The following is a 21168-nucleotide window of genomic DNA, read 5'->3' on the forward strand; positions in this document are numbered from 1 at the left end:
TGTGTATATGTATATATATATATATATTCTCCTTCTTAAGGGAAAAGTTTCAGAAAGGTAAAATGAAACAAAAATTAAAAGCATCTTTGAATCCATTCAGAAATTCTTCCTTTCCCTATTCAAATTACCCTATAACACTCAGGATAAGTTTAAAAGTTTCTTTAGACAGAAAGTGTTTTTGTATTCTCCCATTAATTCCTTTCTTCACAGAATGAGCCTGCGTGTCATGTCCTGGTTGACTTCAGTTTTGCCAGCAACAGGGTGATAAATGGGAATGTAGCCTCCTTCAGATTGTTTGTGAGAGGAGCAGGAGCTTGGAAAGCAGAGCCAGAGGTCTCCAGAGCAGAGGCAATAGCGTCAGGCCCCTTCCCTGGTTCAGCAGTTACCAACTCATCTAAGAGGGATGTCAAACCCTGTGTTTGTGGGTGATTGCAGAACTGATCCCTGTGTGCTGAAAACATACCTGGAACAATAAGCTGTTTCCTTCAGTATATTCTTGAAATATAGGAATACAAGTATTTTGGTTTGTTTCAAAGTAACGTAACTAATGATTTTTTCCCCTTCTTTTTTTGACATAGGAAACCAAAATAGACTGTGTTCGAGTAGCCACAAAAGGTATGTTGAAATTTAGAGATGTTCTCTTAAATTATACCTCCTAAAACTTTAAAAACTTAAGGCTTTATTGAGAGATAGATAGATAGATAGAGATATATAGATAGATATATAGATATACACACACACACAAACACACACAAAGGTGTGTTTTATATATGTATGAACCTGGTAGGATCTTCTTACATTTAACATTGATTGACAGTATTTCATGTCTATTTTTTAATTACAATACTGTATTCCAGTTTGTGATTATCTTTTTAATTTTTAAATTCATTTTTATTATTTCAGTATACATTTTTTGAAAGCCATAGATGTATTCCTGGAAGTACTATTTACTAGTAAATCTTCATGTGTGAGGTAGTAAAATATTACCTGACATCCCTGAGTCAGTTATTATACTCTGTGAAGTAGAGTCTATGTAGACCTTGTTTCAGGGAGGTGTACGATTACTGAACCCAGTACCCAACTATCCATATTTTGGAGTTTCTGTTTCCTAGGGTTAGTTACAATGCTGAGGAAATGAGATCAAGTGTGAGATTTCTCAGTAACTAGGAGAACCACAGTGAACTCTGGTGGTGTAGAAGTTCATATTGTTGTTGTTTATTGCCACTGTGTTAAAACCAACTCGCAGCTAGTTCTCAGGAGTAAATCACATGGAGATTGTCCATTTTTAACCACAGAGCATCTGATAGACTTGAACCACTTACCTTTGGGTTCCTAGCACAATTCTTTACTAGTCCATGTTGATAGGTCACTCTGGTGAACAGCCATTCAGACCCACCAACGGCTCCATGGGAGATAGATGGGCAGAACTCCATGGAGAATGGCCATATGTCAGAACTGACTCAAAGGCAATAGGTTTGGGTTTTTCTATTTTGTGTTGGTTTTTTGTTTCTGGAGACTTTCAAGAAGCCCAGGTATTGCAGTGGGTAAGCACTTGGGTGCTGACCAAAATGTGGGCAGTGGGCAGTTACCAGTGGCTCTGTGAGAGAAAAGAGCTGGTGATCTCCAGCTATCTTCTCCGGAGATCACAGCCTGAGACCCTGTGTGGCCAATCTGCCGTCTTACAGGTGACTGGCAGGTGGCTTCAGCTCAGTGGCACACAGTTATGAGATCAGCACCTAGCGCCTTCTACCACACACAGCTCGGGGGATATGTGGGTGCATGGATGTGTGTGTTGGTATGCCCTCACACGTGCTTGTAATGTTTGTGCATCCCTGAGCTGTGCTGTCATGTTTAAATCTTGAAATGCTGTTCTCACCACCATATAAGTTGTATTGAGAATTTAAGATACTATGTTAATATAAGGCATTATAACTTGACCTTCACGTTAAATGCAGTGTTAGATCTCTAGAGTAGGCAAATACAGTGAAGAAGTTCTGTGCAGTTTAATTTAGAAATGATTCCAAGAGTGCAGTGCTGGCTCTGCACCAGCTAGACTCAGTAAGGTTGTAGGTAATCATCCGATGTGTTTTAGTAGATCAGAATGGTTTGTTGTAACATAGCTTAAATATATTCCTTAAACATATTCATTTTCCAAAGTTTCACTGAATTCTTATGTCATGTAAATACAGGACCTTTTATGTAATTAAATTCTTAAATGGTTGAATGGTATGGCCCAGTTATAATGTGAGCTGTTGACTTTACTGGGATTTTGTTTATCTTCTGGGTTCTGTAGTTTAGAATATACTCACACTGATTTTTTTTAATTACTCAATACTTATATTGCACTTGATTCAGTATTTATTTCTAGGAATAGATTTATAATGAAGTTACAGATAATCATATGCTTTACCAATCGCAGCATAGTAACTACTATGCTATATACCTACTAATCAATCTAATACTATCAGGCCCTTGAGTGATGTGTTCATAGTCTTAGACACCCAGATGCCTACCCTTGATCTAGAACAGGAATTTTAAAGTTGTACATTACCTTTCCAACCTCAGAGAGTAAATTCTGTTCCAGAGGGTGTTATTTATAATGCCTTATATTTAATATCACAGCTTGAGTTTTGAAATCACTTTCAAATCCATGTTCTCTGATTCTTCATAAAATACTGTAAAAAAGATACAAGTATTGCTCTTCCTATATGGAATAAGCAAGTTGGTTTTGTAGATGAATTGACTTAGCAAGGGTGATTAGTCATTAATCTTGGAGTCAGGGATTGGCCCAGGCATTTGGACGCTGCACTCCTCCTTCTACCAAGTATTTCTTTCATAGTATTTGATGGCACTTAGAAGAACCTCTGGCCAGTTTATATATAGTATTAATGGTTTCCCTTTGTCAGAATCAAGTCACTGTCCAATAAATTGTGAAAATTCTGCCACCATATTAAATAGCTAAATAAATATATAAATAGCACAATGGTAGATGTGGAAATCTGACAAGTTTGTTGTTTTCACGATAGATTGCATTAGATGATGATTTGCATCATTTTCTCTCGTCCGCTATATTTAATCAATATTGTGAATTTCTTTGCAATTCACCAGAGGTGGTTAGGAAGTTAGATGACCTGATTGACTAAGTAGTCTCCACTCATATTTTCTCAATCATTTGCAGACATTTACACAGAAACAAACTTTATCCAAATAACCTCTTTTGACAATAGAGGGGAAAATTTTAGTTATATATCAGTTGTCACATATTTCATAAATCATAGTCCTGACAAAAAAGCTAGAGAGATAATTCCTCTTCCAGAAAAAATTTACCTGATTTATACTATTTTATCTTATTAAGTCTGCATATATTTATTTAGCAAATCCTCCAGTATAGCACAGTGTACTATGGCATCACCTTTATATTCAGAAAAAGTCTTTCTTTGCTAATACTAAACAATATTTTTATCGAAGGGGAAGCTATTTCATCATACCTCCTTAGTCACACAGAGAAGAAGAGCATGATTCTATGTAGTCAAGGTGTTTGAAATAGAAAAGAATTTGAACATCCTGAGTGTTTTCAACCCCATGTTGTTGACAACATGGGGCCTTAATTGAATTTTCAGATCCGAACCACTTACCAAAATAGCACAGAGAGGCTTACAGAGATTTCTGTGTTCTCATAAAAAATGAAAAATAAACTGTTGACTAGTATCTTTATAGAAAAACTATGGAGGAGGATTTGTTTTCACCAAGAGCTCAGTTCGTAATTTTTAATGAGGGCCTGACTCTTGAAAATACCTTTCATACTATTTCTAATTTTAATGGCATGATTATTTTAATCATATTGCAAAGGTTTATTTTTGGCACTAATCATCTCAAATGTAAAACTTCTAAAAATGAGGCATAGGAAGAACCCTAAGTTGTGTTATTACATATCTCTGTGCGCATGGGCATTGTCTTTATTGTTACCATGCTCCTTTAATTTATAAAAACCAGATGAGTTTCCAGAATAACTTGTCTCTTGAGCTGCAGCCAAAGTCACCAAACTACAGAGTATAGTCTTCCTGTGGATGCTGCCCTCCCCATTCACTACTTCTAAATCCTATAAAATGTTGGGATTTAGCCACATTCACATATTTATCAGTGGATTCCTTTTAAGACCAATTGTCCTAGCTGTGTTTTAGCAGTGTGCATGTTTTCTTGAACTTTTCTTCTTGCGGCTGCCTTCCGATGACCAGTGAGGAGGAAGCTTCCTTTACTGTTTTGGGAGGGCACTGCAAGGGTAAGTTCTAACGCGACTGACAGAACTCACTTAAACATCATAGTCTGTCTTATAGTAAAATGAAGTCTATTTGCTCTAACTGATACAATCAGCAGTTTAAATTGTATGCCTCAATCGTCTATAACATCATACCCTCCATGTGATGATGCCACCTGTGTTTCTCCTTTACAGTGTAGACATTGGGGGGGCATCCTTGTAATTAATTTAATTTCAGATTATCACAGTGATACTATATATTAGGCAAGAAGTACTCTGTGAAACTTCCAAAGACAGATACACAGAAAGAAAGCCTTTTCAATTTTGACTGAAGTTCCAACAATGTTTTTGCTATATTTACTTAATTATCTTAATGAGAGGTAGCTAATCATGAGGGAAGCCTGTATCTTTTCCTGTTGTGATATGGCTAACAGGAGGATAACTAGGCCCTAAACAAACATGCATGTAAACATATGTCAAATTCATCCTCTAGGTATTGCAGAAGTCAAAATATAAAGTTGAAACAAAAAGAAAACAAATCATTATCTCGGTGCTATATTTAAAGTTCAAACTCTTATCCCCGAAGTGCTTCACAACATGTAAGCCTCGTATTATATTTAGGTTTATAGCGCAGATTCTTACCACTAAGCCACCAGAGCTCTTAGTGGAATAAACATGTTCTTTACTGTAAAACATTCAGGAATCTATGAATCCATTCTTCTGATGCAGTTTCCTAATATGTTAATAAATTTGATTTTTTTCAAAAGTTATGTAGGTCTTTGAGAAATTTCTCTTTACCATTCACTGTTTTATTCAAAAAATGCTATTCTTCTTAGCCCATAATGTTGGAGACTACAAAGTTCCTGATAAGAGAACTAAGAAAAGTCTTTTAAAAGTTAAACTTAAAAAAAGATAAACTTAAGAGGAAATAAAACATAATTAATTGACTCGTTTTAATTACTTAGATTCAATACATGAAAAACAAAAATAATAATTGAGCCCTTTCATATATTTCATTCTATATTTTGATAGAAGCAGGTACAGTATGCATTTATAGTTCAGCATTTTATAGTTCCATTTTATAAGTTCATGCCAAAGAAATATTTTTTCCTCTTAATCGATTAATGTTTAAAATGTACGTCAACAGTATACTAATATCCCTGAGAATGTCTTAAAAGAAAGCTGTTTAAACTTCCTCAGTTCTGTGTTTCCCAAATTTATTTGACCCAAACTCATTTTTCCAGAGATACTAGGTGAACAAAGTTTGGTAACTGACAGTTTATAAAATTCAAGAAGATGCACAGTATATGCAAGCTCAGCAAAAGTCTGATACACTCAATTTATCTTTCATCTTCGATGCCTAAAAGAGATCCTAAATTTGTCAAATTATATAATAATGCTCTTTCATAATACATTCTTACTGATATTTTAAGGCAGCACCAGCATTTTTTTTTTTCATGTACAGGGACATTCTAGATATTTTAAGCTTTTTGAGCTACTTGATTTTGTCACAACTACTCACTTCTGCTAGTGCATTGCAGAAGCGGCCAGTATGCAAACAAATGAACACGCCTGTGTTACAATAAAAGTTTATTCGCAAAAACAGGCAACAGGCCTGACTCCTCTTCTAAGATAATGTATAACAAAATGGAAAAAAAATTCCCTTGGAACTAAGGATAGTATAGCACAGAGCTCATATAAAAATCATTTCTAGTATTTAAAATGTCATTTCTACATGGCGTTTGGGACCTCTAGTTGAAATTTGGATGGAATTTTCTTTGAATACATAGCTGCCCCACAAATCTGTATGTTTTTCTTTACTTTGTTTACACTTTGGGGTGTTGGATGATGTTCTGTTTTCTCTATAAAACAATGGAATTTATGGAGTAGATAAAATTTTCCTGTAAGTAATGAAAGCTTACTCATTGGTTGGACAGCAGCAGTCTGTGGTCAGGTAAAAATGTTAGTCTCTGAAACATAGCCTTGGCACCAACTTTGTCACATGTCTTAGAAATAGCATCTTCTTTATACAACTTATTACATCAATCTGTAAAATTGCATAATGTAATATAGAAAGAAAAGGATTTTTTTAATACTTTGAGAGTTCCTCTTTCTGACCAAAATGTTAGTTTATTAATGTCATTTAGAGGTACTAGAATGTTTTTATTTACTAACGTTTGAAAGCCTGTTAAAGCCAGTGACTGCAGTAGTCTTGGTACAAGGAGCAGCACTGTTTGAATGATGCAGAGGGATATTTCAAAATATTACACAGCAGCAGTTTTGAGTTTAATTGTCTGCAGATGGTCGATGACCTATCTCCCTTACTCACTGCCACATTTCTGATAGTGCCCAGGCTGTTGCACAGAAATTAGTAATCTTTTATGTAAGCATGTCCTTAATTTTCCAGTATTTTTTTCTTTGCATCTTTTTCAGCTGTATCACTTTAGGACTGATTTTTTTAATTTCCGTTAATGTTTCAGTGTATCATTTTCATACTGTATATTATTTTTAGGACTGATTTTTTTAATTTTCTACTTTTTGTCCCAATATCTGTGTTTCCTAAATGTTAACCTGTTAAAAATATCTCCTGGGCTGTGTAGGCAGTCAAACAGCCAATGGGGTCCGTGTCAGAAAGCTGAATTCTTGGTAACTCGTTAGCCAGGGCAGCCATAACAAGGCAGTTAGTAATGTTGGCTTTCACCAATCCTCTGAGACTCTTTTATTTTTCTTTTTTGGTTCTTTTCCTCTTAAAGTAGCCAAATAAACTTCTAAATGGAAATGCTTTACATGGAATTAAGTTACTAGAAATTCTCCTTCATAAAAAAATAGTTTTGTATAAAAAGGAAGTAAGAGGACTTAGCACAATTTTAGGTATCTTTAAAAGTTAAAAAAAGAACTTAGTTATCTCATAAGAATTAAAAATCTTTATATGGTCAAAAACATTTAGAACATTATTCAGTCTTCAGACTTACTTAGGATTAGTTTAGTTTCCTTTTTTCCCCCCAGCTTTTTCACCCATAGTTTATCAATCCAAGATCTTAGCCAAGGCTTGCAACTGAGTCATGATTAGAAATCTACCTATCCGATTAAAACTTGTTTAAGAGAAAAGAATCCAGGAAGTCAACACCTTGCTATGATTTTTGGTTTGATTTGGTTTTTTTCCTTTTGTTATTGGAACATAGTTGAGACGATTTGATATGTTGATCACAGTTCTTCTGGCTAGCCTAGCTTCAGTCTGGCTTTTTTTTCCCTCATGCATGCTGACCTGGAAATCTTCCTTTGCCTTAGCTGCGATAATCGTGACTCAGCTTACAACACCATACATTCGCATCGCCCCTGCTGCAGGCGACGACCAACTAACAGGTCAGATGTTCAAGTACAGATGGGTCATCTTGCCCATTTCCTTCTCATTTCTCTCAGCTTTGTTTCCCCCCTACATTCCCTCCTTTGCCCCAGGCTTGTTGACAATGCTACAGAGCACCAGACCTTTGCCCTTATCAAGTTAAGTGATATGCTTGGCTCTTCTGTGTGCATATGTAAACCCTGCATTAAGAACCACTCCGCTGCATGCTTTCATTGTGTGTTTTGTCTGTTGGTATGTTCCTTTCTAGCCTAATGTTATGTAGAAATGAAATTTGCTGGACTTGCAATGACAAACAGGAATATAAAATACATGACTGCATTCCCAGTTTTCCAAATTAATCTGAAAGGCTTTACAGTTTGAGAATTGGAGGGGCCAGTTTGCACATGCACTTAGCAGTGCACAATCTCATCCGTCATTGTTACTAAATGAAGCCGCTCTGGGCTGCCTGCTTGTGGTGACAGGTTTCAAACAGCTTTGTGTTTACATACAACTGCAACAGAGCTGATTGCATTCTTTATAGAGCCTTGTTTCTGAACAAGATGCTTATATAAAGCAGAGACACATCTGCAAGTCAAATGCATTGAATAATTTAGGAAAGTCTTTTATAAATAAATGGCTTCATGTCCTGGAGTTGAACTTAGAAGCTTCTTTGTAATAGTGCTTCTAAAAGTGGATGTGCAACTCCATAAATCCATACAGGAAAAGAGTCCAGTAAATTACTCCAGAGCAGGTGAGTTGTGAGAGAGTCTCAGAAGACAGACTTTCAGTCCACACCGAAGGCAAGTCATCATCAAGACATCAGCATAAGCCACTGTGGAGCTCAAGTCTGGGTCAGAAGGACCATACAGCAGATTGTCACATGGAGTTCACAAGCTCAAAGCCAAGCAAGAAAGACATGCCTGATTCCATACAATTTCCTCAATAGTGATTGGGTTTTCTTTTTAGTGAGACTCAGGAATCTTTGCTAACATTTTAGAAAACGGTAAAGCTTAGCTCATGGTAAGAAATCATAGATGTTTAACTGGTCCTATAAGCACATTATTGTGGAAAGTTAACTGAGAATCAGGACAAATTTTCACTACTTTGGTCAAGTAAAGAAATTATAGGATGATCTAATTCCTTCCACATGGGGTGCTCTATTTTCAGTCCTCTATTTAAGGGCCTCTGATTATTAAGGGCCTGTTGACAATTATGCTTCCCTTGCTCATTTTGAGCATATTTCTTTTAGTGATTGAAGTTCTGCTTGTTACAGACTTTAATATCCTGAACTGAGCTGTTCTTCTACCAATAGAAGTACCTGAAGGACAGTGTCTTCCTAGCCCAAGTCTTCTCTAAATAAGCCCTTACATTTAAGGGGTGGGAGTGCTGTGTCCACATGCAAGTTTATCTGAGGTCCTTCAGCAAACATGGTCCCTAAGTTATGTCTAACAACAGTTTTGTCACCTAATCCACATCAACAACCTGGTCACAGCATCATAACAAGTGGGAAAGAAAGTTGAGTTTCCCCTTTATCAGGCTTTATCAGTAATCTGTTACCTGCAAATTAAGCATGTTGTTTTTGAGGCATGGAGTGAAGCTTCTGAATATAGCTTTCTCCTTAAGCTTGCGTTTGCAAGAAGATGCCTGTCACAGCCTCAGCCCTCAGGCTCCAGCCTCTGTGGTCATTTTGGAGCCAACCTGTGAAGAGCAGACAGGTGGTTACAGTGTACACGTGGTGTTGTTGTATACCATAGAGTCAAAGCAAACCCATAGCTGACCCTCTGGCAGGTTTTCAGAGGCAGTTAATTGCCCAGGAGGAGATTATCCATCCTACTCCCACAGAGCAGCAGAGCAGCTGGTGGCTTTGAACCGTGTCCCTCCAGGATTGCAGCGCAACTTCTTGCCTTTGGTTAACCCTTTGGTTAAGGGATCCTGGGGATCCTGGGGACTATAATAATGAAGTGTTAGAATAAGCTTCAAAAACCAGCACAAAAATACCAGTTTTCCCTTCTTAAATATTTACTGCTTATTTGAATCATGGTGGGAAAATGCAGCCAAAGTGCTCCTTGGAGGCAAAGGTGGTGAAGCTTCATCTCACCTCCTTTGGACATGTAGCTAGGAGAGGCTATTCTTTGGAAAGGGACATCATACTTGGAAAGATGAGGGTCAGCAAAGGAGAGGAAGACTTCCAGTGAAATAACTTGGCATGGCAATTTTAATGGTGGGCCATAGTGTGTCAGAGATAATGAGGACGGCACAGGACAGGGCGGGCTCGGCTGTTCATAAGTTACTGTCAGTCATATTCAACTCAATGGCTCCTAACAACAGTATCTTACTCAGATAAATGCAATCACAGCTACTATTTCTTTTGTATTTTTATTTGCATCACGCAGCAACTTTAATGGCAGACCTACTGTCTTTTAATGGTTTTATTCATGAGTCACATTGCTACCTAAAACCAGACTCATTCTGTTATTTACCCAGCATCCATTAAGGACCTTCTCTGTGCCAGTTCTTATGTGTAAGGTGCCCCAGAAGTGGCATCAAGGCCTATATATTAACCTGCTCTTTTGAATGAAGAGCTTGTATTGTACTGGTAGGAGTTTTGTTACTGAGGGGGAGAGGGTGGGGAGGAAAGCAACGACATATATTTTCCCAACTTATGTCGTTGTGTTGACCAGTTCAGGGAATACTCACCAGAGTGTCTCAGAGCACCTGTGACCCACTTGTCAGTTTATCATTCTGCTGACTAGGTCTGTGCTGGTGCTTTCAGGAGTCAGTAATACATAAGCGAAGCATCTCAGGTGCACTCAGTGCTTCTTGCTTATTTGCTGCCATGCAGCCTCTGGCTCTGTCAATGCTGTCTGTATTGCATTATACTGGAATCTGTCAAGAGGTAGTGAGTGAATCAGTTACACAGTGATTCCTTTTGTGCCATTATGAGGTCCTTGCTGGTGAGCTTTGGCTTAGATGGTAGATGAGTCCTTCCTCCCACATGTAAAATCAAAGGAAACCAGCACTTCTGTGTCCCAACCCCAGCATGTGGGACTGTGCTTCACACAGCAGAAAGTTCTCTCAGCAAATATTTGTTGATTTAATTAGTTGAATGGATGGCTCAGTACCAGGAAGAGGCTGAAGACAGAGCTCAGCCTACATTTGTGTTGTTGTTCTGTGCCATTGAGTTAAGTATGATCCATAGGGACCCTCTGAACAATAGGTCTGAGCCTTGCCCTATCCTGAGCCAATTTTACCATCTCTGATCCAGCCGACCCCATTTCCACAGTCACTGTGTCAATCAATTTTATTGGGAGTCTTCCTCTTCTGTGCTTACCCTTCCAAGCATTATGTCCTCCTTGGTGGACTGGTCCATCCTGCTGACATGCCCAAAGTATGGTGAGAGTTTCAGCAATCCTTACCTTCAAGAACATTTATTAACACTGTGACATAGGATGGTTGCGCTAGAGAATCAGCTGTGAGTCACTTCCAACTTGAGGAAGCATAATTTCAAGTGACTTTTGCAACTCCAGTATAAACAGATATAGCAGTGCTTTCTTACTGTATGTAATGAGTACTTTCAAAAGGAGAGAGAGCTAGCCAACAGCTATTTCCATGTCAAGTTTCAAGCTTTGGAAAAGACTCTAGCCCATGGAAACCTCATAAAAGTGGGAAATGTTACCATGAAATATAACTCCAAGAGATTCCTTTTTCTCCATGTAGCTCTTGAAGAGAAGGAAGAGTTGTTGTTGTTGTTTCCACTGTAAATACAAGACATACAGGTTGTTAGACTGAATCATCAAGGAGAAGAGGACACCATCATGTTTCCTGAGCTGTGCTGCTCCTGGGTCCTGCTCGCTCCTCCTCAGCCACATGGGAAGCGCTGTTACTTTGCAGTTGGGGAATCTGAAGCCCAGAGGCATTAGACTGACCTCCCTGCCCTCTGTAGGCCCCAACAATGTTAAGTCAAAGCATAAACCAGCCCCAGCCCCTGCCTTTCCCTCGTTGAAGGCTGTACCTCCAAATACTGCTAACACACGTGAGGAAGGACCTGCTGGAACAACCCGCTGCTCTTCCTTCATGACTCTGGCCTCACCTTCCATGCCATCACCACCTAATTAATTCTTTGAAAGGACTTCCTCTCAGCACCTTAGGTTCCTTTAGTTCCCTTCCCTTCCCCTCTCCTCTTGCCCTGCATCATGTTTCTCCTCCCACCTGATAGGTTCTCCTGAGCTGGTTTTCCTCCTCCTTTTCCCATACTTCCAGGTAGTGGTAAAGAAATGGCAGGAACTCCATGCTCATTCTTACAGAGATGTGTATTTTAGACCCACCTACTGCTGGTGCCCTACCTCTAAACCTTGCCCACCAAACCTTCCTTATACCCCATAGAAGGAAAACTTTGTCTTAGGAATCAAAATAATAAATTAAATCCATCACCAATAGCCCATTGAAATGTATGGAAGACAAGATTGATGTGAAAGTTAGACAGTGACTAATGATGGCAGAAGAAGAATCAATCGATGCCTTTGAGTTGTGGTGTTAGATAAGAGCACTGAATATCCCATGGACTGCCAAACAAGCAGATATGTTTTGGGAAGAGTGCGACCAGGGTGCTCCTTGGAGGCAAGAATGGTGAAACTTCGTCTCATAGTTTGGACATCTTGTTAGGAGGGACCAGTCCTCAGATTGCAAAACTCGAAGGATGGAGTCACTGTCACCAAATCATATAGATTTTTAAACTGTTATGTTGCTATGGGTGTTCTTAACAACACTAAAAATTAATTATATACCAAAAGAAAAGTTCAGTCATAAAGCTCTGTGCCTGATGATGTTAGTTGTATTTCCTATGAAATATGTGGTTATAAGTCTAAGAAATACTTCTCTTAGTAAATCTACTTATCAAATCAAGGGAGCTCTGGTGGCCCAAAGGCACGCAGTTCAAATCCCCCAGCTGTTCCATGAGAAAAAGGTGGACAGTTTTCTCCTGTGTGATTAACTGCCTCTGAAAACCTGCCAGAGGGCCTACTTTGGGTGGTTCCACTTCAACGGCATACAACAACTTAGCAAATCAAATGTTGTGAGAGAGAGAGTGGGAGAGAAAGAGAGAGGGTGTGTGTGTGTGTGTGTGAGAGAGAGAGAGAGAAACTGTGCTTGGTGTGTTCCTTAGGGTGTACAGTGCTAACTCAAAGACCTTGTCTCTCTAGCACTTAAGATCCACCAGCCACTGCAAGGGATAAAGATGGGCAATCTCCTTCCATGTAATTTATGTCTCCTCAGAAACCAGCTGAAGAAGTGTCCATCTGCTGTCAGCCAAGTTCAGCTTGATTGCAATGAGCTTGAGAGTTTATATACATATATATAAATATATATATATATATTTATTTTACCATTATACCATCCTCAGCTCACATGACGCTGGAGCCCTGAAAAACACTAAAATCCAAGCTGTTATTTTCTCCTGTAGTGAATTAATTTATAAATTACAGTAATTTATTTACAGTTGGTGAGAACCAATTTCAACACCACTTTTTGTTTTTTACAGTAACATCTACAGTATGAATAGAGCTCCAGTACCAATATGTGACTGTTGTGAGTGGCCGTTGTGTGCTGTTGGGTTGGAACCAGCCCATAGCTGACCGTCTGGTGGGTTTTCAGAGGCAGTTAATTGCACAGGAGGAGACTGGAATCGCACCACATCCAAAGTTCAGCTCCTTGCCAGGTGGTGGGATCCCAAGGATTACATACAACAGAAGAGAGGCCATGGCTATTCACACGCCTTTCGATAGTTGAATGTAGGTCATGCACAGTTCAATTCTTAGAGAAATGGAAGTTGTTTTCCACTCATGAAATACTTAGCTTCTAGGGAGCTATATTCTGATCTGATAAGCACCTTCTGGACTTTACTGAAGGAACTCATTCATTCACCATGTGCAGTGGGAACTTGAAAAGTTTTGCTGGATGATTCATTAGCTACATGTTAAGGGATGAGCAGAGTTCAAAGAGTCACCTGTGCTATTTGCTCTCTATGAATTCATCTCTGAGATGTATTAAGATTAACTGTACAATCCAGTAAATATTCCATATCAACAAATATACCTGCATACCAAACGCTTTGTAATAATGACAAGTCATAATTAAATGTTAAATAAGCTAAGATATTCCTGTGGTGTATTAAGAGCTCTGATGGTATAGTGCACTGTTTTTCTCTGCTAACCATAAGTTAGTGGTTCAAATCCACCAGAAACTCCAAGGAAGAAAGCTGAACAATTCCTTCTTTTAAAAATGTCTAGCCTTGGAAGCTCAGTGGAGGGTCACTGTTACTCACATGGAATGCAATAGCAGTGGGTTTGGCTTTGGCTTTTGACCATATATTCAGTGGTAGGCGCACCTGATCCAGGCCATGGTCTTTGCAATTACATGCTATACATCAGAGAGTTGCACAATGACAAGGGATGAAAGAAGGGGAATTTATACCTTTGAACTGTGATGCTGGAGAAGAGTATTGGATATACCAAGGACTGCTAGGAGAACAAACAGATTCATCTTAAAGAAGGTAAAACCAGGCTGCTCCATGGAGGCAAGGATTCTGCAGTTTCTTCTGACATACTTTGGACATGTTTCAAGGCAGGATCAGTTCTTGGAGAGGGATGTCACGTTTGGGAGGGTGAAGGAACAGTGCAAGAGAGGAAGACCCTCGATGAGATGGATTGATTCAATGACTGGGGTAATGGGTATAAGGTGCATCAGAGACAATAATATTGGCACAGGATAGAGCAGGATATAGGACTGTTGTACATAGTGTTCTTATGAGTCACAAACGACTTGATGGCACATAACAACAACAGCATTTGACATTAGATGCCTTTTCCATATTTGAAGCTTTGGATTAACATTTTTAGGAAACCTTAGGAAAGAACAGAGTGGAAAATTGTTTATTACCTTTGCTACCTTTAGGTTTCCTTTTATGTAATACACCCACCTTCATCATCCAAGTTAGTCAGTTTATTTGAAATAGTGGTTTAATCAAAGCTATAATTTTCCAATTAAATTAGTGTATTGTTTTTGTTAGATGTGGTATCATTAACTGTGGATGGTTAAAAAATTAGTATGCTCTGTTCCTGGTACTTCCCAGGATACTGTGAACAGGAATGTCAGTGCATGTATTTCAGCCAAAATAGAAATGGCTCAAAGATAACTTGTTTGGAATTTCCGTACGTCTTACAAGATTTGCTTGAGGATTCTAAAATGTCCTGTTTGTCTGAAAAGAATGTAAAATGAGAGGTTAGTTTTCTTTCTGCAACACCAGCTGAATGCATTTTAATGGGCTGTAATGTCACCTGTGATTTATGGTCCTTTCTTGTTCTTTTATTTGTTATAGTTGTCGTTTTGCTATGGCAGTTTCATCTATAAAACAGTATAGTTACAAGAATGAGAAAGGCTGGGCCTTTCACCGTGGGAGATGCTGTTCCCTTTCCCTGTCATTTTCGGGAATGAAACATGAACTCAAATGTCAAGCCTTTGATTCCAGAAATGATATATTTTAAAAATATATATATTGAGAATTTCTGAAACAGTATTCTTTTCCATTTTTACTAAATGTAAAAAAAAAAAAACTTAAGCCTTTCTAAATAAAGATTCCTAATGTAAGAACAATTTTATTATTAAATACCTTTTTTTATACTTGCCCTTTTACTAAGCATTGTCATAGGATTAGTGCAAAACAAAACAAAAACAGTGTTTTAACAATTCGTCATTTCCTCAGTATATGGAACTTGAAGCACAAATGGTAGTCATCCTTTTATAGTATCTGTCAGTTTTTATATTAATCTCATGTGTTGTGCATGTTCGAAAGGAAGGCTGAAGGTAAAGTTCTAGAGCTCAAAATAAAATGAGTTAGTGGGTTTTTTTTAAGAGAAGTTAAGATACTAGTTTCACAAATGCCTACAGTTTCAAAAGTTGTTTGACTTTTGCACAAGACTTTGTATTGATAAATTATTCCTGCCTTTTCTATGAAACTGCCTTATTTCAATTTTGTATTAAAGTTAAATCACTTCTTCCTTGATGTTAATAAAAACAAAAAAGGCTTTCATGTTTTAAACTGTTGAACCGTGTTCCATGTCAGTATCTGTATTGGTTGGCCTTTCTCCCAGCTGTCAGACAGACAAGATCTATTTCCTGACTGCTTATTGATAGACATCAATTGTGATATTTTTGTTTTCATTCCTTTACTTGCTTTAGAGAAATATTACTGGAATTTAGAACACAAGGTATCAAGATTAACTCTGGCAGATTTCCCCCTAAGAAAAACAGTGAACTTCACTTAGAATTTGTAAACAAAGGGCTGCTCCCTGGTTAAGTTTGGTTGACTTTGGACTTGTCTTGTAAGTGCATGTTTTAGATTGCTTAGAATCCTTATATGAAAGGGTACCTTGAAAGTCAATATTGGCATAAGGTTGGCAGAGCATTTCCTACCTCTAGGCCACCTGAGCTCCCTCAATACACGTAATCAGGGTGGAGAGGAAGCCTAAACTTCCTTCATCTTCATAAGAGGTAGGATGGAGAGGCTCCAGCAGACCAAGGAAACATCAGGGTGGAATTAGAGTAAACAGGTCTCCTTTGTGCAGAGAGACCTTTCATTTTAAGAGCATTACGTACCTTTAAAGAAATCAAGGGAGTAGTCATGACTCTAAAGTGAAAGTGGAAAAGCCAACTTCATTTTGTCCTTTGGGACCAAAAATTGTGTCAAAAATTTCCCACCACAGTTTCAAGTGGCTGAGAATAATGCTCCAAGTCTTAGAAAATACATCTCTAGAATTGTGTAGTTTAAAGTGTCCCCTGAACCCATCCACAGTGATTTAGAGCACCAGCGTTGTGTCTTCTGGGAAGGAGCTTATGCTGGGCTTTTGATGGCAGAGTCTCCCTGAAGCCACAGTTTTACCTGCCCACACCCCTGAGTGAGGGCTTACTTCTGGGGACCTCCCTCCAGCCACCCACGGCAGAGGAGACCACCTCCCCTTTCTCGCTTAAAACAGTTGGTGTGATTAAACTGCTGGCTTTTTGGCTAGCAGGTCAGCACTTAACCTACTGTACCACCAGAACTGGCTGCCACCTATCAGCTATCAGGTAGTCCTAATCAAACAGCTCTTCTCAGGGAGTTTTCCTGAGCAGAGGGAAGGAGAGGACAACCACACATTTGTAGAGGTGCAGCACTTGAAGGACTGTATCAACCCCCATCAATCTCCCTGATGACATAAACCACCAGAAATTAAAATGAATTTGTTTTTCTCATAAATTAACAAAATATAGAATAAAGAGAAACATTCATGTTTCTTTTAAATTATAAAGAAACCCCCTAATAAATTACCAGCATATGACTGGCCAGTTAGGCTAACCCTTTGACCAGTCTGTATAAATCTAGTATGTTAAAAATAGTCTCCCCACACACACATACTATACACACCACATACACACCCTCCACTCACACAGGTACACACACACACACGTGCATGAGCACGTACACACACACCACTCAAGTGCACAGTCACATATACTACATGCATGTATACACGTGCACACACTCACACAGCTTACTAAACATGCATACATACACACACCTCATAGTCACACATCCACATGTTTTTGAATCCTTGTTGTTACTGTTTTCAGCATGGAAGGACCTGGGCGTTCAATGTCTTAGTCTGTCTCAAGCCACAGCTGTGCTACATTAACATCCAGAGACTTTGCTAGTAGCCTTTCTCCGTCAAGAAAGTTTCCTTGAAAAAAAAATACAGTCCCAAGGATGAGCTCATGTGAGAGCCAAGCTTGTGACCCTCCTATCAAAGTGGCTACCCAGGAAAAGACAAGGGTCCTCCATATCAGACCCTCATCATCCTCAAACCCACTTGTCACTCCTTCTAGGGCATTTTTCAAACCTGTCAGATAGTAATCTAGGTCTACTAATTGTCTATACCTGATCTGTTTACACAGGTACTCTAATTACAGATAAGTAGAAAGCATTTATTCTTAGAAAGAAGGAGATTAACAAACTGTCGTTGTTGTTCTTATGTGCCTTTGAGTTCGTGCCTCATAGTGGCCCTATGTACAACAGCTCTGAACCCTACTATATACTGAGCCAACTATATTGTCTCTGACACTCCTACCCTCATTACTCCAGTCACTGAGTCAATCCATTGATTGAGGGTCTTCCTCTCTTGCACTGTTCCTCCACCTCCCAAGCATGATGTCCTACTCCAAAGATTGGTCCCACCTTGCATCAGGCCCAAAAGTATGTCAAGCAGAGCTTCAGAATCCTTGCCTCCAACGAACTGCCTGGTTTCTCCCTCTCTAGGGTGAATCTATTTATTGTTTTAGCAGTCCATGGTACATTCATAGTAAGTAATTGCAAAGACCATGGCCTGGACCAGGTGCACCTTAGTCTCCAGACTGACAACATTGCTCTTTAGTACTCTGGAGAGATACCTAAAAGCAGACTTTCCCAGTGCAATTCATCTTTTGATTTCCTGGTTGCTGGTGAAGCCAAGCAAACTGAAGCTGTTAACAATCTTAATATCCTCACCTTCCGTCATGATGCTTCCATTCAGCCCAGTGGTGAGAATCTTTGTTTTCTTGATGTTGAGCTTCAATCTATGTTTAAGGCTGCAGTCCTTGATCTTCTTCTGCAAATACCTCAGGCCCTCCTCAGTTTCAGCAAGCAAGGTTGTGTCATCTGAATAAAGCGGGTTGTTGATGAATCTTTGACTGATCCTGATGCCACATTCCTCCTCTTAGAGCCCAGCCTCCTGGACTGTCTCTCTGTGTTTTGTTGACTATGCAGAGCCTTTTGATTTTATGGATCACAACAAATGGTGGCTAGCTCTAAGAAGAATGGGAATCCGAGAACATTTAATTGTAGTTAAGTGAAACGTATACTTGGACCAGGAAGCAGTCGTCAGAACAGAGCAAGGACACATTGCAATATTCAAAATCTGGAAGGGTGTCCACCAGGGATATGTCCTATCTCAATATTTTTTCAATCAATATTTGAAACAGATTAACAAACTACCATTGAATCAGTTCCAGCTTAAGGCAACCCCAAGTGTGTTAAAGCAAGAGAGGAAGACCCTTGATAAGATGGATTGATTCAGTTACTGGGGTCATGGGGATAGGTGTGTCAGAGAAAATAAGATTGGCTGGCACAGGATACAGCAGGGTTTAGGGCTGTTTTACATAGAGTTGCAGTAAGGCACAGATGACTCGATGGCACGTAACAACAACGTATTACTACTGATTTTAAAATAATTCCCATATCTACCTTCCAAGGTCCTTCTCAGTGGACTCCTGTCTTCCTATTAGCATGTTAACAGGCCCTTTGTAGTCACTGTTTTAGGCATAAGGTAATGGACCCAAAGCCAGTCTTGTTGGGCATATTTCTTAAACTTTTTAAATCTGTAACCACCACAGGTTTTGTATATAGGGTTTTCAAAGGCCTGCTATTTCGGAAGTAGATAGCTAATGCTTCTTCCTAGTCTGTCTTAACCTGAATGTTCAGATTTAGAGAAGTATCTGACAGACAAGCATTTTACATAAAAAAATTGAAAGATAATTCACTAATTGTGGAATTAACCATTAGTTTCAGTGTTGTCCCTGCCCTTGGCACAAGTGTCTTGACCTACTTATTTCCCTGCTCCACCATCCACCAGCATCCCCTTCCACTCCCACCCACTCCCAGCAACACCTATTTCGCATTGCCCAGTCCTTGATTTGACAGCTTATATCTGAAGCTTTCTGGGCTTCTCTAATTCCAAACACTTCAGCTGCTGACAATGTCCTATGCTGTGGCCAGTTTCTCTTAAGTTTAGTGGTAATGTTTCCCAAGTGAGGGTAATGTGTCCTGTAGAACTGGTGTATACATTGTTTCCCTCCGGCATCAACAGTTCCAGCACCACCTTTAGCTCTAGTCTCATTTACCTGTGGGGTGGGAATCTTTTATATCACATGCAAGCAAGATTCTTCTGAAGATTATCCAGAAATGACTGGAACAGCACATTAGCAGAGAACTGCCAGAAGTCCAGGCTAGGTTTAGAAGGGGTCATGGTACTAGGGATATTGTAGCTGATGTTAGATGGCTCTTAACTGAAAGCAGGGAATACCAGAAGAACGTCTATCTGTATTTCATTGTTTATGCAAAGGTGTTTAACTGTGTAGATCATTACAAACTATGGCTGTCTCTGAGAAGAATAGGAATCCCAGACCACTTGATCATGTTAATGCAAAACCTAATCTTGGACCAAGAGGCAGTAATCAGAACAGAGCAAAGAAACACTGCATGGTTCAAAATTGGAAAGGGTGTATAACAGGGATGTGTCCTATTTCCATACCTTTTCATCCTATGTGCAGAACAGATTCTCTGGGAGGCTGGGCTCTATGAGAAGTGTGGCATCAGGATTGATGGAAGATCCACCAACAATCTGCATTATGCAGATGACACAACCCTGCTTGCTGAAAATGAGGAGGGCGCGAAGCGTTTACTACAGAGAGTCAAGGACTACAGCCTTCAATGTGAATTGAGGCTCAATATAAAAAAGACAAAGATTCTCACCACTGGGCCAATTGGCAGCATCAGATGAATGGTAAAGAGATTGAGATTGTTCATAGCTTTAGTTTGCTTGGCTCCACAGTCAACACTCTTAGCACCAGCAGCCAGGAAATTAAAAGACAAAATTGTGATTGGAAAGTCTTCTGTTAGAGACCTCTCCAGGGTACTGAAGAGCAATGGTGTCACTTGGAGACTAATGTGTGTATGATACACGCCATGGTCTTTGTAATAGCTTGCTATGCATCAGAGAGCTGGACAATGACTAGGGAGGATAAGAGAATTGATGCCTTTAAGCTGTGGTGCTGGAGAGGAGTATTTAATGTATGATGGACTGCTAAGAAAATTAACAAGTTCATCCTGGAAAGGGTTAAATCAGGCTACTCCTTGGAGGCAAGGATTCTGAGGCTTTGTCTGGCATACTTTGGAAATGTTGACGTGTTGCAAGGAGGGACCGGTCCTTGGAGAGGGATGTTGTGTTAGGAAGGGTGGAGGGACAACATAGGAGGGGAAGACCCTCTATGCGGTGGATTGATTCAGTTACTGGAATAATCAGGGTAAGTGCGTCGGAGACAGTAAGATTGACACGGGACAGAGCAGAGTTTAGGGCGGTTGTACATTGTATATAGGGTCACTGTGAGTGGCAAGGGACTTGACGGCACATAACAACAACAACCACAGGGACATGGAAGTTCATGATCCTCATTCTGGTCTGTAAGACAATGGGTTGCAGGATGTAAAGGAGTTGGCACAAAGCTGGGCACAGTCAGTTCGAGAAGCATCCACTGCTGGTGTTTCTATGGCTGTGATGACGTCATGGCCAGATGGCCTTCAAGAAAAGTGGGAAATTTACTTTGGCTACAGCACATCAACAGAGAACTACCAGAAGTCCAGGCTGAGTTTAGAAGGGGTCGTGGTACTAGAGATATTGTAGCTGATGTTAGATGGATCTTGGCTGAAAGCAGGGAATACCAGAGGAATGTC

The 21168-nt window shown here is 39.4% G+C and overlaps 1 protein-coding gene across 2 annotated transcripts in view; it reads left to right on the plus strand.

Moving 5' to 3' along the window:
• Nucleotides 1–21168, plus strand: part of PTPRM (protein tyrosine phosphatase, receptor type, M) — a 921068-nt gene that overhangs the window by 492477 nt on the left and 407423 nt on the right. For both annotated transcript variants that reach the window (XM_006891412.1, XM_006891411.1), the window contains exon 12: nt 579–615. In XM_006891412.1, the coding sequence (XP_006891474.1) occupies nt 579–615 (37 nt within the window). The remainder of the gene's footprint in view (nt 1–578; nt 616–21168) is intronic.

Source organism: Elephantulus edwardii, unplaced genomic scaffold (genome assembly GCF_000299155.1).
Source record: "Elephantulus edwardii isolate Elephantulus edwardi_28Jun2011 unplaced genomic scaffold, EleEdw1.0 scaffold00097, whole genome shotgun sequence".
NCBI classification, from domain to species: domain Eukaryota; kingdom Metazoa; phylum Chordata; class Mammalia; order Macroscelidea; family Macroscelididae; genus Elephantulus; species Elephantulus edwardii.